Genomic DNA, 12560 nt, shown 5'->3' with positions numbered 1-12560 from the left:
AACTACTACACGCCCAAGCCAACTGTGGTCCCGGGAAAAATGTGAACTACCCAAGGTCAGACGCACCCCTCCCTCCGCCGTCATCCCATCCGCCACACTGTCCCCTCCCTCTCCATAGTCCGCCTCAAGGGTCGAAGCGCGTCATGTCGCGGGTGGGATGGCAAGTATAGTTGTTACCATAAGTCACGACACAGTGCGCGGATACGAGAATATCGCTGTTCAAGTATTTCACGGATCCTTTGAAAGCGGAGCAAGGTTTCGAAGCGTGCGTGACTGTAATATAACATGTATTGACAAATGGCATCGGGCAGTACAACAAAACACAAAACTATACATAGCCAGTGCAGGGAAGTGATTAGCAATGTGATTGCATTTTGTGTTCAGGAGAAGGCATCAGGCAAACTTACCCATCCATTATGTAATGCAACAAAGCGTGCGGCCACAGCGACAGGGAAATCGAAAGGAACAATATACAAAATTAGAAAAGAAATTAACCTTTTACCCGCCACCCCAAGATCCCCCCCAAAAATTATATATTTTCCTGTGAATTATGTTTACTTAATGTTTCATTTAGAAATAAAAATTGATAGATAACAATAAAAAAAATTTTCTATTTATTTTGCTATGTTCCAGAAGTGGAACATTGGCAGAAAGTAGTTATACAAAAAATCGTCAATTGGTTTTTAAAATATATGTATTACTATATAAACCCATTACAATGTATATCCATAACAATATAAAATAGCTATTTCCCAAAATTTTAAAAAAATAAAAAATCAACTTGGAAACTTTTTTTTATGGAAATACGGGGTAACACCCAAGATCAATGCTGCTTTTGAGTTTTATGTGTCAACAGTGCAACAACATCTCTTTTACACGTGAAGCCATATCAATAATGTCTATTATTACACTTTCAGTCCATGGAAATATGGAAAATACTCAATATGGATCCTCTTCTTGCAGTCATTGCATTGGTACTTCGTATTGGAGATACAATGAGCACATCTTCCGTATGATGCCGAAATCAAGTAATGCCCATCTGATTTTCGTTGAGAAGGAGGTATACGAGGCTTTGGCCCAACTCTAGGCCCCTCCTTTCAAGGAGAAATTCGCAGGAGGGCCATTGTAATCTGAACAACAAATGTTTTTGATTAGGTAAATGTTAAGTAAAAAAAATAGAAAAACAAATAGAAAAAACTAAACGTACCTGTCGCCGAAAGAAAGATGGTCCAGATGTAAACACGATTGTTTGGAGTGAAGCTCTTTGTGAACAATCCAGGCAGCAACAACAGACATGTTGAGCACGTTGGGGCACAAGTTCCACCACCACTTTTTTTGAATGCAATTTTGGCCGATAAGATCCCAACAATATATCCATAACATCAAATCCACCCATGTCATAGTTATATTGCCTCAGGAGATGAGTTTGATCAATTGCAACTATTGTTATTTGTTCATGAACTCAAAAAACAGGTCAATAGGCTCAAGGGATATCAATTTAGGAAATTTATCACCTAGTTTCGCTTGATTTTCAGAAGGAAGTACATAACTGAAGCTTTTAGTTTTGTGTCAGTTTGGTTTTTCCGGGATATGTTTACCTTTCACTCCAGGTTTTGGATTAGCTTTTCTTTTACAATTTCTTTTAGGAGCAGGCAACTCTTTACTAGTTGAAGGAAATGATTCTTGCTGCGTTTCATTGGACACAGATGCACATGATTTTATAAATAAAATTACCTGTCCACAAACATCAGTCGGCTCCACATCTCCCAAATTGTTGTCATCAATGTCTTTATTATCCTTCAATCGTTCATTTTCTTCTGAAGATAACTGACACAAGTCGTATTCTTCATCGGAATTGTCAGTGATGTCAGAATCATTCAAAGAATTCAAGTAGTCAAGTGCGTCATTCACTGTACGAAACACTGTTTCACTCGCCATAAAAGCCCTCACACGCACAGAGGTAATCTAAAAATACTGCAATGACAGCAAATGATTTTATAACACAACTCTTAGACAGTTGAAAGAAAACTAAGTAAGAGCAGACTGAGTTCCACTGCAGGTAGTGACTCGCATGAAAGTTATGTGATGACGTGTACGGTTTGTGGCTGCGAGGCGCAAGTAGAAGCTTGCGCAGTAGGCGTGCGGTGACGCATATAAGTAAAGTGGTCCGCAATAACCAGAACCCACCAATGTTCCACTTCTGGAACATCTAAACGTCTGGAACACCAGTGAGATAAGTAAAAGTTATAATTGAATACTCGTACGTGGAATCATTTCTTTTACACTTCCTAAGGCACCCTAAGCTTTCTAAATATATAATTTATTTTTATTATAGCAAAATAAAAATAAAAACAATAAAGAGTGAGCACTGCATCTGATTTTGCCATTTTGAGAAATTGCTTACCTTTATGAAATGCATCATATGTCAGTAAATAAAATCTGTAAATTGAAAATGGACTTTGTTTAACTAGGAAATAATTATGTCATGAAATATTTTAATTTTGTTGTAGAAAAAAAAATTCTCAAAATCATGATCCATAAGTGGAACAATGGCAGGTAAAAAGTTTTAAAGAAGCCGCTATCAGTGGGGGAATTTTGTACACACCAGGAAAGAAAAGAAAAGCAAATAGTAACAGGATATTGGTTGATGAGTTTGACCTTGGGGTAATACGGCGCACTGTACCACAGTTTTATACGGTGAAAGAAGAGGTTCCAACACTTAATAAGCTTCTTACAGTGTTACAAGAAGAAATAAATTTCCCTGGACGAAAATAAACTTTGAGAAAAATCCTGCATAAATTGGGTTTCCGGTTCAAAAAATGCAAGAATAAAAGGAAAATATTAATGGAACGCAATGACATTGTTGCTTGTAGGGGCAAATATTTACGTCGAATGAAAGCAAATGAGCAGGCTGGTGAAAGTAAAAAAACAGTTGTGTACATTGACGAAACTTGGATTCACCCGACGTACACAGTAAGCAAGTGTTGGCAAGACAACGAAACACCCAGTGTTTTGAAGAATGACAGCTCTGGTAAACGTTGGATAATCGTACATGCAGGTTGCGATCTAGGTTTCATTCCAGGTGCATATCTCATTTTCGAGTCCAAAGGTAAAAGTGGCGATTATGACGACGAGATGAACTTCGCAATCTTTTCCAGATGGGTGGAAGACAAGCTTATTCCAAATCTGCCTTATAATTTGTTGGTTGTAATGGATAATGCCCATTAGCATTCCGTTCAGTTAAATAAGCCACCAACAGCCGGTACAAGAAAACAAGATATCATCCAATGGTTACAGAACAAAACATTCCGCATGACAATGATATGAAAAAATGTGAACTCCTCCAGCTCGTTCGTGGTCGACGTCCACCTCCCAGGTTTCGCATATATGAGATGTTAGAAGAACATGGGCATGAAGTAATAAGATTACTACCATACCACTGTGGCTTAATGCTATTGAGTATGTATGGAACATTGTGAAATCACGTGTTGCTGAAAAAAATGTCGCTCAATCATCACGTACCATTGAAAACATCACAACAGAAGCAATCAATAGTGTCACCAAAGAAGAATGGCAAAATGCTATTTTACATGTAAAACATACAGAAGCAGAGTATTGGACAGGTGACTGTCTAATGGAGCATGAAATTGAGAAAATTGTTGTTAACTTTGGCGAGTCCAGCTCAGACAGAGAATGGAACTTTTCGGACAACAGCATCTCATATTCCAATGGTAATATATCAGGAATTGAAGAACTAAATGGCTGAGTGAGCGTTTGTTACGTGCACTATGCACGAAACTGTGTTGAAATGTTTCTTGCATTTTTTTCATTAATTAATCACAGTATTGATTATAGGCAAATGTATACCGACATGTATGTTAAATATGGTGCTGAGTGAAATAATTATTATAACTCAAACAGTACGATGTGATGCTGTGACACACTTTGGTACACACTGTGACATCTTCGTAGACACTGTGTTTCGCTGTTTCATACAACTGTACCTTCACCTTATCACAACATTTCTTACTGCACGACTGCGCTTCATGGCCATCGTTTCATCCAGGTAATCATGCTTACATGTTGCGTACACTTATGAACGCATGTGTATACTTCTTGCTTCCACAGCTAATGGTATTCCCCCACTGCCAACCCCTCCTCATTCCCCCACCCCTCCCTCACTGCGACACTAGCGCTCCCGTCACTCACCTCCTCGGGACCACAGTTAGCTTGGGCGTGTAGTAGACGTCAGCACTATTAAAAAAAATTAAATGTAGATAACCTAACGAAACCAAACATCCACGCGATTTTAAAGTATTACAGAACCACAACAGAGCTTTCATTTTGAACAAATCTAAGTTCCAAAGAACTCTCAATCTCTCAAATCTCTATTGGAATTGAGATTCCGCCAACTAAGTAGATGGTGGAATAATTCCGACAGTTTGTGATTCATTTCCAATAAAAAATACATAATTCCGCAAGCGACTGTTCAAGAATATGATTTAGCAAATTTCTGTCGGTATTAAGCAATTCTGCTAGCGGAATTATTTCGACAGCGTCAAGAATAGCGCCCTAGTAATGTCGGCGGGTTTAGCAGAAAAGGAAAGCTGAAAGCTAGGACACAAAACTTTTCTCTGCAGTATTTGGATTTTCGTTTCAACAAATTTGTTAGACCAGTTGTTTTTACTTCCCAAAGCTGAACCCGATGTTTTTATTATATTTTATTATTGCTCTAATATTCGTCAACGTTTTCTAATTTTTGCAGACTAATAGAGACTATAATATGATATTTTACAGCTTTAATAGATTTTCTTTTACTCTGCTATCTCTTAGTGGTTTTCTCTAACTACTTCAGCTGTTTCGTAGCGCAGAATGATATTTTCAATGGAATAATCAACGCAGTGTGAAGCAAAGCATTGTCAAAATTCTCTTAAAGGAGTGTATGTGTATATATCGAAATGAAAATAATGAGTGATGCAAAATGAAAAGTTTTGTTACTGTGTCAGTGATCTGTTAAACAAGATTTTACCATCACAAACAAATTCAAAAACACTTATTGAAATGGCCCTTAATTTTGACGGCATTTGTCGTCTTTGTATGGGTCAAAAGGACGAATTGCTTCCTCTTTTTGTCGATGAAAATTGTCATGGGCAAACTGAAAGTATCTGTTCAAGAATTATGAGTTTTGCGTCTGTCAAAAAGGTGTGTTTGTATACTCGATCATTCATGAGTTACAAACGCGTTAGATGAATCCCTACCTCGGCTTTTGGAAGTTAAAGCTATTACTCGTATTGTTTAAACTTTGTGGTATTGACATATATTTCTAATTATAAACTTATCCAATTAAACTAGACATCTCGATCCAACTGTGAATTTTTATATATGCCTATGCTTGGATTGTTAGAACAATGTTCTTTAGCAGTGCTATAACTGGTCGTAGGCATATCGAACTTAAGCAAATGTGTTAAATTGTATTTTAATAATTATTTATTTTCGGAAAATATATACTGCCCCATTTGACTTATATTGATTATTGAGAGATTATGGAAACAACAAATGACATACCCAATGTCTTTGTTATGCTAAACGTTAATGCTGGAAACGTGCATGAAGAACGAAATGTTTACTTTATAATGTTTAATAGAAAATAACTTTAGCAAAGTCTTTTATTATTGTAATACATATGAATTTTTTAAGGACAGTGGCTGAGAAATGTTTCTTATTCAAAATATTAAGTATGTATTGAACATGCAAATGTAATAACATATTTTTAGTTAACTCTTGTGCAGTTTAGCAAAAAAAAAAAAAAAGTTAGTGATGTGAGCAATCTGTTTTTGAGTACTTAGTACCTGTTCATCTTAGGATGCTCGATTGCAGCTGAAGTGACAGTAGGCCAACTATCTTCACATTCGCTTCATTACTGAAGTCACATTTATAACACAACAAATTCTGTTTAATATCAGCATAGTTAGGGTTGCCTCTCTGAGTTAACCAGAGAGTAAGATAGGACAACAACTTCTAGCTTGGGCATTTTCCAGGAGGCACTGGATTTTGCATAATGAGTTTTATTGGTAATTGTTCCTTATCACATATCCAAGTTTATTCTGTGATCCTTATGGCATGATCCATTATGATTGATCCTGTGGTACATGATGCTTACTGTTTTTATTTAGTAAGATGAAAGATCCTGGACATAACAAAAATATTACAATACAGACAATGTGAGGAAGTAAAATAATTATTTTTTTGATTTTTATTTCATCTGATGATATAATCTTAATTCATTCTTACATGACAATTTTTTGTTATATTAAGGATCTTTCGATGTACCAAATTAAAACAGCAAGCAACATGTACCACAGAAGCAATGTATTCAGGATCATGTCATTAGCATCAAGGGATAGACTTGGAAACGTGATACAAAACTGTTACCATTTGATCTTTTAATAAAACAAGTTACAAAAAAAAAGCCAAATTTATAAGAAATAATCATTTGCTTTCCACCAACTGTACTTCTGATTTGGGAAGCGAAAGCATGTACAGTTATGAAACTATTTAAAGTTGATTCATATTTGAATAAACATTTGATGAGCTCTACTTGAGATTTGCATCTTATTTGTTTATTTCTACTGCATATTAACTCCATACTGGCATGAACTTTGTGATGTGTGTTTTACAATGATTGCATGAAAAAGTATGATATTAGCTACAAGAAAAATTTACTATGCATTTTATGGTCCTGATTGAAATACAATAAGATGTGTTGTATTCTATTTCAGTTGGTAAACATTAGTTAAATCCAACATTATAATTTTAAAAATGGAATCATTCTTGCTTGTCTGCCAACTTAATATTTTATGCCAGTAATTATATTTTTTTTTGTTTTAAGTTTTTGAAAATATATATTTTTTTAAGTTTCAAAAGTGTTATAAATAGCACGAATTTGACAGATTCCAATCAATTTTTTTTTAAATATACCTACCTGTAAATTGTAGTAAATTTCTTAATTGATATTGATTACTGAAAGGTTTATTTCAACGTATAGAGAGATTTAAAATGACTGGCCGGGCTTGGCGACTGCATGTGTTGCCAGCTCTGCCCAGCACATTCCTGCACGCACTGCAGCTATTTCTAATGAACATGTGTGCAACTGCATTAGGCTAGAATACCTAATGCTCTAAGACCCCAAAGGAAAACACAGTGGAGTGGTCAGATCACTCGCCTCACACCAATTTGATTTCGAGCAAAGTCACGCCTAATGGTTTTGCATGTGGCAAACAACGTCAGATGTCGTGAACCAGTATGTTTTCTCAGCGTTCTCTCTTTTCCCTCCACCCATTCATACCATCCGTGGTCCTTTCTCACATCATCCCTCGTCGCCTCTAAGGACCCTGATGTTTTTAGGGCCTAATTCATTGGATGTAACCCGGATTTAAAAAAATGTCTTGGGTGCCACGTACAGGGGCGCAGAGAGCACGGACGTCTCTGGGCGTGACAGGTTCACAGTGCCTCGTTCCTTACCGGGGCATCAGGTGGTTCCGGCGTGCGTGTAGCCATAAGGCAAGCTCGGAGACCACTGGCTGCTGGGCGAGCTCAGTCCTCCACGGGCATCGCTACCATGCCTGGCAGCTGATAACATAGGCGTCCGTTACCGGTCTCAGGGCATCAATGACACAGTGCCAAACCACTGGGTGCATGACACATTCATTCATTCATATTCATTCCAAGATGCAACCATTTATATACACTTTGGTTAAAAGTTACTATTGTTACAATGTTAAACTTAAATTTTCTTGTTCCAAACATTTTTATTTATCCTATAATTATAGTAGATATAATTTAATTTGCTTTTTTTACCAACTGTTTTAAGGGACCTTGCATTTGGAACTTGGAACAGTTGGTGATGCGGCTCTGGGTTGTGCTGCAGATGTTCGCGGGCGACGGTCTGCCCCCCAGCATCTGCCCGCAGTGCTACCACCAGGCCAGCGTGTCCTATGAGTTCAAGAAGCAGGTGGAGAGCTGTGATGCCGTGCTGCAAGAGTACCTCGTCAAGCAGCAGGTACCCGCCCCCTCCGGCCCGTCAGCTCAGGCCCTCGTTCACTCTATTTGGATGTTTTAGGTTAGCCTGTGCCTTCTTAGAACACGCTGCAGATGGAGCACAAAGTGTTCACTCACTGTTCCCAAACAGCCTTACACCACTACTCGCACGTCATGTCGTAACTGCTTTCCCTCTGATCTTGCTCTTTCCCTGCAAAGCCTCCCTTCCAGCCGAACAGTCGCTCATCACCTTGAAGTCACTTGATCACTGGTTTTGCTGGACCAAAAGACTGCCTCAACTGGTCGACTGGGATGCTTGGATACCCAGCGGAAGGAGCTAAAGAATGATCTCGTAGCTTTTCGGCTGCTGCAGCCGCTAGCCTTTATCTGCCACCTGTAAGTTGCCAGAGAGTGCGACCATGTCATGTTTTGTCGTATTGGTTATTTTAACTTTTTAGTTACCTCTACAAGCCATGGAAATTCCTTTCCAACTAATTGACCAGAAGAAAATTACTCTGGTTGATTTTGTAATGTCCAATTGTAATGTTCTTGACTCCCAAGAACATGACCTTCTGGACTATCTCTTCTGTGGTCATAATTTGGGAGCCACATCCCTGAGACAGAATGGCCACCTGATATGTAATCCCCGGAACCTGGAATGCACTGTGAAGTTTGTACAACCAGGAAACCTGAGAGAGGTCCGTGAATTTTGAAAGCCGCCATATCCACTTATAGAACCACACTTTTAGTAGATGCCTATGTAAAATGGTGGTCAGTGCTTCTACAGCAAGATATTTGTTACTTTAAATTTGGAGAACATTAATGTCTCCAGTATGTTGGAAGGCTTAAAACAATTAATTTTAAAAACATTTGTTTTCAGTATTGAATTCTAAGCAGTGACCACAGAGTAATGAATCTGACCTGTATGCCTCTGGTACTGGCTTTATTGTGTCAATAGAAAGAGTAGGTAATTCAAGTTTTATGCTTAACTCTAAACATTATAACCGGTAATTATGCTTGGCTTTTTTTATAACTATTTTTAACTTGATGTTTAAAGGTTTGTCACCATGTAAAATGCTACCAGATTATGTTCAGGAGAAATACTTTTATCTTAAATTTACTATAAATTTACAGTTGTATAATTTGAGTGTAATTTTTGACGAAAAATTGTTCTGAATGTTTAGTGAGGTAACTTTGAAAGACATTGAAGAAACATTTAATTTGATAATGCCAGGAAGTGGCCACCCTTTTACGGTTTGTGGGGATGACCATGATGTGTAAATGAACTGGAGCGCAGTGGTATTGCAACAGTACTTGGAGTCCCTGTGTCAGCTGTGAGCGGCGAGGTGCTGGTTGCAGGAGGAGCAGAACCTCGCGGACACCATCACACCCGCCATGTTCGACGACTGGCAGTTCTCCCCGCTCAAGGTCGACGTGAAGGACAAGCCAGGGGAGGGACAGGAGCTCGGCGACAAGGCGGACAATGTCTCTGAGGGGTCAGTGCTTGCCTGCGTCAGCCCTTACAGTCGCTCAGACCACTGTAAATAGATCAGCTTTACTTTACCTTACCGTCAGTGAAATTAAGGGATCTTATCCTGTTGAACTGTTTTCTATAATGCGGAAAAATTGTTGCTACTGATTATTTATTATCGTGTTGTTGCTTATCCCGACAACTGGGTGAGTTTGTTGATAACTCATAAGCAAAGAAAAGATGCATGCAGCATTAAACTCTCAATAACAAACATAAATCAAATAGTAAGGCTCTTGCTTTACACTGACTCAATGATGCCCCACACTTGTTATGCTCGCATGATCCCAAAGGTACTGTAACACATAGAATGTTTTCATTAATGCATTACCAATAAAACATTAATTTACACAGTGAATAGGGCATATACAGAATTCAAAACCATAATTTTCCAATTATTCTTAAACATTCAGTTCCAAGCAGATTGCATTTAAAACATTCAAATAATTATATTAATTATGTTTGAACAAACAAGAATTGTATTGTTTATAATTTATTGACTATATACAACTTGAAATATTTATTGCAGTCACTAATATATATATCACACACACACATATACATATATATGTGTGTGTGATATATATATATAATTAGTGACTGCAATAAATAATTCAAGTTGTGTATAGTCAATAAATTATAAACAATACAATTCTTGTTTGTTCAAACATAATTAATATAATAATTTGAATGTTTTAAATGCAATCTGCTTGGAACTGAATGTTTAAGAATAATTGGAACATACTTGGTTCCCCCACTTTGAAATTCACCCTTCGCCACTGATATATATATATACACACACACACACACGTGTGTGTGTGTGTGTGTGTGTGTATCAGTGGCGAAGGGTGAATTTCAAAGTGGGGGAACCAAGTATGTTCACTGTCACCCCCTATTAAGGTGGGGGGTCTTCTCCCCCGGAAAAATTTGATTTTAAGGTGCAAATTGGTGCTATTTAAGCGTTTTAACGTATATCTGTTGTGGGAAATTTTATGCTCTTTAATTTTGTATCAAAATGGTTTTTTTTTTTGCTAAAACCCATAGTTTGGAAAATACTTAAGTAAAAGCGATGAATTGTACTTTTAAACAGCCCTCCCCCCTCCCATTCACCACCGACCAATGGGTCTATTAGTATGTTTTTTCATCTATTTTTCTTTTGTTGCCTCAACTCATAAGGCGGCTTCCGCAGCAAAACAATTTTAAGTGTCGATAAAAGCTAGGCCTAAGAGTTTCTCTTCATAATGTTAAGTCAACATTTCCTATATTATAATAAAATTAAAAAGCTGGTATGACTAAAACTATAGCAATCGTCATTACACGAAGCAAGATTTTTTTTTAATCAGTGAAACAGTGAAAGATACGCTCGGAAACACATCACCAGCATACCTATATCAAAATTCATGAAATTATGATTTTGGTAGTCAATGCAATACATGTTAAAGTCACACAGAATTTAATAACCTTAACTCTCACTTTCAAGCATGAGCATGTATGGTCATTTTGTTAGGCTATTTTGCTTATTAGATTTGAAGTGTCTTTTGCACTGCACACCGCTTGATTTAGCATTTGTTACCATACACAATATGTCTGGCGTGGGTCTACCTTGCAAAATTAAATCTCGTTTTTGTTCGAAACTTTTAGCACCAAAAGATGAAACAAGTAAATTTTCTAGAGCTGTAGCAAACCGCATGTATTCGGTACTGAGTAACGGGTGCGCCATCTAGTAACGAGTAACGAAACTTTACACACGGATGCATTTCGTTACTCGCATTTTTCCTATGTTTTACGCATGCGCACTAAGCCTGTGCGAATATCAGTTTTTTAGTTCGAATCGAATTCGAATACGAATACCAAATTATTCTCGAATACAAATATTGAGTTCGAATAATTGGAATGAGAATTGAAATCCCATAAAACATGTTATATCTAGGGATGGGCAATTTACTTGGCCTGTTTACGTTTTCCTTGGAACACATCCTATTGAGGTACAGTAGAACCTCGTTAATACGTGATGGTCAGGACCGAGATAATCACGGATTACCGAATTTCACGGACTAGCGATTAAAAGCCCAGAAGGTCTTGTCAAGCTTCTCAGACACCGGCGTGCAGCTGAGTTAAGGCCGTTCGCGGTAAGGGCCGGCCGTCTTCGAATTAGTGTCTCGGCTTAAAAAAATACAGCACTGCCTAGCCATTAGTTCATGGTCATTTACAACAGATGAAGAGAGAAAGATAAGATCGTGCTGACCTTGCACCCTCCCCCCTCGCCCTCTTCGTACAGCCGAATGCCAGCCAGACATGTCACTCGCCAGGTGCCTGCCGTGTGTTGGCGGGTGGAAACAAACAAAGGGAGATGGGAAGCAGAAGTCAGGATCCCCCCCTCAAGTTTAAAGAGTGACAAATGTGACAGCTGAAAGGGGGGCGACACAAAGGGTCGGTACAAACAGCTTTGCAGAGTTTGGCGGCCCACGCGATGGCTTGCAGTGTTTGCCGGCCGCCGCTTGACGTTAATTTCAAGCGCTGACAATTTTTACTTCTTTTTTTTTTCTTCTCTTTTAAATCGTCCCGGATTATCCAATTCCCGAATTAGCGCATCACAGATTAACGATGTTCTACTGTATTGTACTTTTAATTCGTTATTATATAAAAACAAAAATGAAGCATGTACTGATTTGGGAAACTTACTTTATATTCATGAACATGGATGCATTGTCGCTACATTGGCATTAAATAAGGCATAAATCACATATGTATTCTCAGAATATGCTAAAAAATCAAATAAAGCATTTTTGGGATCTAGACTAAATATGAATCTTGTTTTTTTTAAATAACTTTACAGAGAAATCTGTTAGTAATACAACAGTAATGCCGACTTTCATCACAAGTTACGGTCGCATATTTAGTAATAACAATGAAATAATGAATGACAAAAATTAATACATTATACAATTATTATTTTAATTACAATTCAATTTTAAATATTCTGATACACATTATA

General features: G+C 37.7%; 1 protein-coding gene across 2 annotated transcripts in view; it reads left to right on the top strand.

Annotated features, from left to right (window-relative positions):
* Positions 1 to 4872: 4872 nt before the first annotated feature.
* LOC134527343 (zinc finger protein OZF-like) overlaps positions 4873 to 12560 on the top strand; it is a 32690-nt gene continuing 25002 nt past the window's right edge. The window contains exons 1-3 of one of the 2 annotated variants that reach the window (XM_063359943.1): positions 4873 to 5202; positions 7928 to 8059; positions 9397 to 9533. In XM_063359943.1, the coding sequence (XP_063216013.1) occupies positions 4975 to 5202; positions 7928 to 8059; positions 9397 to 9533 (497 nt within the window). In that variant the 5' untranslated portion in view covers positions 4873 to 4974. The other variant, XM_063359944.1, reaches the window with a different exon arrangement.

Source organism: Bacillus rossius, chromosome 1, assembly GCF_032445375.1.
Source record: "Bacillus rossius redtenbacheri isolate Brsri chromosome 1, Brsri_v3, whole genome shotgun sequence".
Classification (NCBI taxonomy): domain Eukaryota; kingdom Metazoa; phylum Arthropoda; class Insecta; order Phasmatodea; family Bacillidae; genus Bacillus; species Bacillus rossius.
The sequence above is the reverse complement of the archived record's forward strand: the minus strand, read 5'-3'. Positions and strand labels throughout refer to the sequence as shown.